The sequence below is a fragment of the Orycteropus afer genome, unplaced genomic scaffold (assembly GCF_000298275.1).
Source record: "Orycteropus afer afer isolate SDZICR_OR568_19922 unplaced genomic scaffold, OryAfe1.0 scaffold00321, whole genome shotgun sequence".
Classification (NCBI taxonomy): Eukaryota; Metazoa; Chordata; class Mammalia; order Tubulidentata; family Orycteropodidae; genus Orycteropus; species Orycteropus afer.
The window spans coordinates 842948-851240 of NW_006921908.1; the positions used below are offsets into that span (position 1 = coordinate 842948).

The following is an 8293-nucleotide window of genomic DNA, read 5'->3' on the forward strand; positions in this document are numbered from 1 at the left end:
AAAAAAAAAAAAAAAAAAAACAGCAGTCTGGTTTCAGACCAATATGATGAAGAAGGAAAAGAGAAGTCATATATTAAAGTTGATTAGACCACTTCAGGTAAAACTGAAAGATATTCATACTGCGGTCAAGTTGAATCCGACTCACAGCAACCCCTTCTTGAGTTTTCGAGACAGTATCACTACAGAAGTAGATTGCCAAAATCCCTTCCTACTAAATGTGAGACTGGACTCTAATTCAAGGAAGTGCAGCTAGATGGTAATTAAGTAAAGAAAGTTCCAATCATATCAATTGCCTCAGAGACACAGATAACACCTGAAGGAATCCTTGAAACCATGTAGATAGGAATATTTTAAGGCTGCTAGGTTCACTTTACCCCAAAGCTCTTCATACTCAACTACCAATACCTTTAGTACTATATCCACTTAGGGATCACAATTCATATAGTGCAATAACACCAAGGGCAGAAATGGATAGGTGCTGTCAAAATATACCTGGATGTGAAGACCCTCCTTAGACTGAAGAGGCTAGAAAAGCCAAAAAAGTTATAAATTATGAGAGCACTAGGATTTGGATTCTCCAACAAGAATAAGAACAAAGGGGAAGCCTCCTCCTATTAGCAGATCCTAGACAAAAGATTCCCAAAGTAGGGGAGGGAAAGGGAGGGATTAATTTAGGGCTAGTTGGGGCTTATACGCTGACATGGGTAGGGGGAGGGATATATGGGAACGATATATGACCACCATGGTAACATTGGGAAATGAGAGGACACCGAACTGTGCACATAAGAGATAGATGACAGATGCTAAAACCAACCAATGTGTCCACAATACCACATTGCCATTAACACCAAACACAAGGCTATACAGATAAACACATAAACACCTGAGATGATCACACAGGGATCAGTGAATAGAGGTATACTCTAGACCAAGGATAGACTCAGCTGAGGCGAATCTCGTACAGACACCAGTAATACAAAATATTTGCAGTCCTTTCAGAAACAATAGAAGACAGACACAGAATAATCCCTCACAGACATCCCAACACTATGGGAGAGAGATCCAATAGAGCTACTACCTCAGGACCATAGTACTGGGGTACACCAGACTCAATTGGCACAATAAAATACATAAAAGCATTGCTCCACATCCTACATTGATGAGTAGTGACTGGGGTCTTAAAAGCTTTCAAGCAGCCATCTAAGATGCGGCTAATGGTCTCCCAGCATCAGAAGTAAAGAAGAATGCACATACACACACACACACAAAAAGGGCATTTAGAAGCAATCAACTCTAGGACACAATGGCCCTCGAGACCAGAAGAACCATATGGTACCTGGCTACCAATGACAACCACTCAGGAAAGGATCAAATCTGGAGATCCTGGATAGAGTGGGAGGGAAAACGTGGAACAAAATCCAAAAACTCAATAATGACCAGAATTACTGGTCAGATGAAATCTGGTGAGACTCCCAATACTATGGCCCTGGAATACATTCTGCGCCTGGAATAAAACACCCCCCCCAGGGGCGGGCTCTCAGCCCAATAGTTAACAAGATGTACACGCAGACCACTCAATCCAGGATACCGCACCCACACACTCAATGGTAATACATCCCTTAAAGCAATAGACCATAGGACACCAAAGGACCAACATTCAAACTGAGGGAATGTAGGATAAACAGGAGTGCATAATTATGAGGGGCACAGGGGGAGGGTTGCAGGGTAGGGAGGGGAGGAGACTGGGTTAGGGCTAGACATGGCAAATGGAGAATGAAACTAAATGTAGGCATGACTTTGTATGTAAAACAAGTTCTTAAAATAAAAATAAATAAATGAAAATAAAGATTCCCAAAGTACTCAAGTAACTTTCTAGCTTAAAATCTGAAGATTCCAGCCTCACATGAATGAACAATAAGCAGTCAAAGGGGAATCTATGCAAACAGTATAAACTACATACATAAACATACAACCAATATGGAGCCTATCAAGAGGCTTTGGAGACAAAAAAAAAAAAAAAGGAGAATTCTGTACTCTATCAAGATATAAAGGAAAAGGATACCTTTGAAAAAAGGTTTATTATAAAAAATAGAAAAGTTTAGAAGAAATATAAACACAAAATACCAGAATAAATAATGATTCAGGATAAAGATGTCAATTCTTTCTAAATTATGCATTCTGTAAATTTCAAGACAGATCTGAATTGATCTATATTCTACTGACTGTGAAACAGACTGTAAAATGAGATAAGAAAAAATGAAAATAAAAAGAAATTGGTAGAAAAGAGTAGACCAACAAATTAAATAAGAAAAGAATACAAGATAACTTCCAATACATGAATGAAAATCTGAACCAGAGGCACTAAAAGATCATAATCAACACTGTAGAAAAATGAAATTAGTAATAAATAAATAACCTTGAAGTGATTTCCGAGAATACTGAGGTAAAATGAAAACATTAAGAGAGGAAATAAGATTACAGGACAAATAATAAGAATCCTGCCAATAGATAGTAAGTGCTCCCAGTTTAGAAAACAAAACAAAACAAAAAGGTAAGTATGTGTGTGATTGAAATAAAATCTTTTCTTTGTAGAGGAAAAACCTGATCCAAAACTTGTTCATAGAATATACAGAAAATTAATAAAAAGAGCCCAGTTAGTGATCTTTCTTGGTGGAATTTATGACATAAAATATTCACCATAAACGAACAAAAAATTCTAATAAACATCCTGTCTGAGGGTGGAGAAAGAAGTAGGAAAGAGATTACCTAGGAAGGGAAACAGCAAACTTGTTTAAACTCAGACTACTCCACAATACCATACTTCAGAAGGAAAAAAAGTGGTATCTATAAAAATCCCCAAAATTCCCTATTAAATCACATTGTTGTAAGAATGCATGAGTAATACAACATCAAGCAGATAACAGCTCAGGTATTTCCTTTTTTTATACCCACATAAACATTACTTAAAGACATAATCATTTTAGAAATGAATCCACATAAATAATTCAAAATAGGGGTTTAGAGTATTATAAAAGGCCTAGTGAAGTGCATTGAAATGAATTAAGTAAAATATTTTATAAATGATTGAAAAAAAATAATGATATTATTGAAATAGGTATTAATGTCCAAAACCTAAGATCATATTTAAGGAAGTGGGGTTGAAAATAAAAATAAATGAGTATTAAGTTCTCACATTAAATAGGGATGGACAGTCAACAAATACTGTTTTACTTTGTATATTTACGAATTTAAAACGCTCAAATACTTATTAAAAATAAAAACCTAAATTTATTGAGTAGTATATTACAAAAAAAGTATGTCATCAAAACACTAGAGAAAAATGCAAAACCATGTATATATTTATATATGAAATAATCATAAGAATTTTTAAAAGTCAAAGAACATTTTAATAAAGCATTAAAATAGAATGTAAAAACGAGATGATAGAGGAAGAGCAAGCCTATCCTGATATAATTACCCTTTTACAGAAGATACTCAGATTTATTTACACAAAATATATTTTGTATTTGTTACTTATAGGAAGTATATCTAAAATAATATTGCATAGTAAGATTTAAAATACAGATATGCATAATACTATATTAGAGTATTTCTAATCAAGTTATTAGATGACACAATGAAATACTGTATAACTAATAAAATTATATGTTTTAAGATAATTTAACAAAATATGAATGTGCTGACAATGTATAATAGAATCAATTTTTTAAAATATGTGTATAAAAATACATATACAGATATAACCAAAATGATTAGAAGAAAACATATCAAACTATTAACACTAGTGGTGGGATTACAAATCAGTTTAATTTCCTTTTTTGATACTTTTCAAATTTTATAAATTTAATTAGAAAAGCTTTACTAAAAAACACAAAATACCAGAATAAATAATGATTCAGAATAAAGATGTCAATTCTTTCTAAATTATGCATTAATACAATTAATCAAAATGATGTTTTAAACTTGACCAAGATACTCTAACATTCTAGAATGTTAAAATAAATGTATATAAAGCAAAAGCACCCAAGAAAGTTCAAACAAAAAAATATTGTATAGAATGTTGTGAAATATTGAAAATTAAAGACTGAGTAAAAATACAAAACCATTACCATTTACACCACTGATTATCTAAGATGGTGGAATTACGACCTTAATTTTTTATTTAATTTTTCTGTATATTATATATTGACCCCAAAAAGTATATCTATCTTTATAAACTGTTGAAAAGAACAGCTTATCAATATTTTATTAATGTTTAAAATTATAGTCAATAAATGAAATCAAATATGGTTTTCTTTTTTCTGTATATATGACTATACTCTCCAAATTTAGTATACAGAACACATATCACTCCTAAATTCAGGGGAGAAAAAACACAGGTTTTAAAAATTGTATTTTAACATCACTCTCCCACTGTGGTAAAAGTCAGTCAACACCCCACTGGTCCAATTTAAATGTGTTTCTTCTTGTACAGTCTTCAGAGACAATGGGGAAAAGTTTCAGTTTTCAAACAACAGGTGATCTGACATGTCATTTTTATTGGGAGAACTAAAATGGGTTAGCCTAAAATCCAGCCTTCCTATGAATTGCTTAGTTTTCTGTAAAAATGTTACTTTCTATTTCTGTAAAGTATGATAAAGAATAGAGCTTTGGAGGGGTGCAAACTCCCATTTTAGAGTAACAGTAAAATAAATAAAGAAATCAGAATAACTGGAATTCCTTAAAAGACATTCATATAGAAATGATGAATGTTTCCTTTACAACTTACTTTACTACAGGTTGTAATTATTTTTTTTTTTTTTTTTTTTTTTGCACAAATCCTACATTTTATTTTATTTTTATTGTGATTTGGGTGAAGTTGTAATTATATATGCATTCTTAAGAGGATAATTTATCTAATCTGTCCATTCATAACAATCGAATATCCATCCATTATACTCAGAAATAACCCCAAGCCTGATTTTGTGGTTCTCTTTCTTATGTGTATTTTTATACTATTAGTAAAAATGTATGTATTCATAAATAATAAGTAGTATGATTTTTCACTTTATATATGTGCCATTGAGTTGGTTCAAAGTTGTAGTGACCCCATTTACAACAGAATGAAACACTGCCTGGTCTTGCACCATCCTCATATATATGTGTGTATATAAAAATGTGTGTGTGTTTAAGTTTTCATGCTTATCCAATCAACTTGTTACATCATCTTATTAATTTTACATTTTTTTTTTTTACCATCCCACTCATCTGTCAGTTTGTCATACTGTGGTGGCTTCTGTATTGTTATGTGGCTGGAAGCTATGCTACCAGTATTTCACAAACCAGCAGTGTCACACATGGTAGATGAGTTTCATGGAAGCTTCCAGACTAAGGCAGACTAGAAACAAAGGCTTAGCAATATACTTCCAAAACATCAGCCACTGAAGATTCTATGGAGCACAGTTCTACTCTGACACACATGGGGACACCCTGAGCTGGAGTCAACTCAATGGCATAGATAATGTAGGAATACTTTAAGAAGTAAGAAGTTCTAAGTGAATTCGTAAGACATTACACAAATATGAATGCCCTATCCTCTTAAAAAGTTAAACCCACATTTCAGAATGAGAGAGAATGATTTAAAAATTTGTTTCATTAATAATAAAAATAGTAAAACCACAACCTCATATTATTCTTAGAATGAAAGAAATAATTTGGGATTAAATGGTGGATTTTGGATTTTAGGGATTCTATAAACTCCTTAAGGAGCTCTGGTAGCATAGTGGCTAAGACACTTGCCTGCTAACCAGACGGCTGGCGGTTCAAACCCACCAGCCACTCCTCGGAAGGAAGGTTGGGCAATCCTACTTCCGTAGTGATACTGTCTCGGAAACCCAAGGAGGGGTCGCTATGAGTCAGGTATGACTCGACGGCACATAACAACAACAACAACAACATAAACTCCTTAAGGAGCTCTGGTACAGGAGTGCCTAGGGCATTTGACTGCTAACCAGAAGGTTGACAGTTCAAACCCACCAGCCACTCTGCAGAAGAAAGACTGAGCCATCTACTTCCATAAAGATTTACCACCCCAAAAACCCAAAAGGGGTCACTGTGAGTTAGAATCCGTACGATGGCAGTGAGTTGGTTATTTTTTTTAATAAACTCCTTAATCTTTCAAAGAAAAGTCTATATATATATTTATTTGCATTCTTGCATTCTTATTGGGAAAGCCAATCACATTTACTTGATTTTCAAAGAGTCCAAGACCTAAAAGAAGTTAAAAAAGATTATCCTAGATTATTAAACCTGTATTTTTTCACCCGTAGTCTCTGATTAAACTTTTCCATGTGCATACTTTTGCTACTTTACCAAAGAGACCAATTCATTGTTGCTAAACAAGTAAAAACTCTAGTTTAAATCAAGAAAAATTTACCTCTGTAACTTCCATGTATTTTTGTGATTCCATCTCTAAAACATGAGAGAATTACACATCTCCGAAAACATCCCTTTTCACGTATTTGGATATAGCTACCTTAACTCCAGAATACTTTCCTTTTTTAGGATGATGGCTTCTAAACAATAGACCATATAAACTTAACTCCCTAATTTTTCTCTTTAAACAAAGACATTTTCACTACTCATTAAGACAATATTTCATATATTTAAAAACTTCTACCTACATTCAACCAAACCAAACTCACTGCCATCAAGTCAGATCCGACTCACAGCAACCCGTCATTGGGTTTCCCAGGCGGTATCACTACAGAAGTAGATTGCCCAATCTTCCTTCCAAGGAGTGGCTGGTGGGCTTAAACTGCCAGCCTTCTGGTTAGCAGTCAAATGCCTTAGGCATTATGCTACCAGAGCTCCCTCTACCTACATTGGAAGCTCATTAATTCTGACTAACTGACTGACAGAGAGATAGATTATTCCAACTTTACTTGTGAATTTCAGAAAGAATTTAGAGAAAATAAGTTATTTTGATGCATGTGTTGTTGACAGGTGCCACTGAGTCTGTTTGGACACAGTGACCCTATGAACAACAGAATGAAACAATGCTCAGTCCATACTACCCTCAGTCGTTGCCATGCTTGAGCCACTGTGTTGTACACGCTTATTTACTCCACTAAACTCTTTAGAACTGTCAACTCATAAAATTCTTTAAAAAATATTTTTAAATTATCAGGATATATGTCAAAATATTATTCATGGATTAATTTCAACATACCTTCAATGTTTTATCCAGAAGTCGTTTTTTAAATCTATTTTTATGGATTCAGGATAACTGTAGTAATATTATTATTTTAAGTGGTACTAAAAACACCATTTACATTAATTCTTATGGGGAAAATATGTAGTGGAGTGAGATATAGTATCATACAAGGCAGAACAAAATTCCAAGGTGCTAAATTGAGCTCTACAAAACTCAGCAATGAAAGTAAATAAATATACAAAGAGTATTACTTACGGATATAATTCTGAAAGCTGTTCTGCTATCGCGTAAGCTGTTGGGTCTCTGTCTAGGGCGTAGAGAGTAATATCCGGCTCTGAATGTAGAATGGCTCTTGAGTGTCCTCCAGAACCAAATGTCATATCTAGAAAAACCTAGGCAACAGAGGGAAAGAAAATTACCACTTAACATGAATATAATGTATTTCTGTCAAGCAATTACTTTAATTTCTAGAGTCAGATAATAATTTTCAGAGGTGATACAACAACAACAATAATCTGTTTAGTCGGATTCGACTCATAGCAACCCCTCCTTGGGTTTCTGAGGCAATGCCACTGTGGAAGTAGATTGCCCAAACTTCCTTCCAAGGAGTGCTTGGTGGGTTTGAACTGCCATCCTTCTGGTTAGCAGTCAAATGCCTTAGGCACTACGCCACCAGAGGTGATAGCAAATAAAAAACAATCACAATCTTTTTCCAACAGTTTAACTTGTTGTACATGATATCCATCTCAATTAAGACTGAGCAGTCTAACCTAACTCATCAGAGTATCAGTAAAATGATACTTCTTGGCATTAGGTGGCTAATTCAAGACAAACAGAAAATTCCCTCCACAAGGTCAACATGACCAAAATTTTGAGCTGCTAGATTTTTAAAGCTTTCCAGCACTCAGCTGATATTGACATTTCCAATGTTTTCTCATCATTTAGAGATGGCTAATAATTAGTGTGGCTCACTTTATCTCAGTATCTCTAAATGCTTAATATGAAAAGTAAAGATATTGAAAAATAAAACATTAATTGCTGTCAACATGTTGTATATCTGTAGAAAGTTTAATTAGT

General features: G+C 33.9%; 1 protein-coding gene across 1 annotated transcript in view; it reads right to left on the minus strand.

Annotated features, from left to right (window-relative positions):
• METTL15 (methyltransferase like 15) overlaps positions 1 to 8293 on the minus strand; it is a 370101-nt gene that overhangs the window by 157336 nt on the left and 204472 nt on the right. Inside the window, exon 2 of the mRNA XM_007951950.1 lies at positions 7472 to 7608. Coding sequence (XP_007950141.1) covers positions 7472 to 7608 — 137 coding nt within the window. The remainder of the gene's footprint in view (positions 1 to 7471; positions 7609 to 8293) is intronic.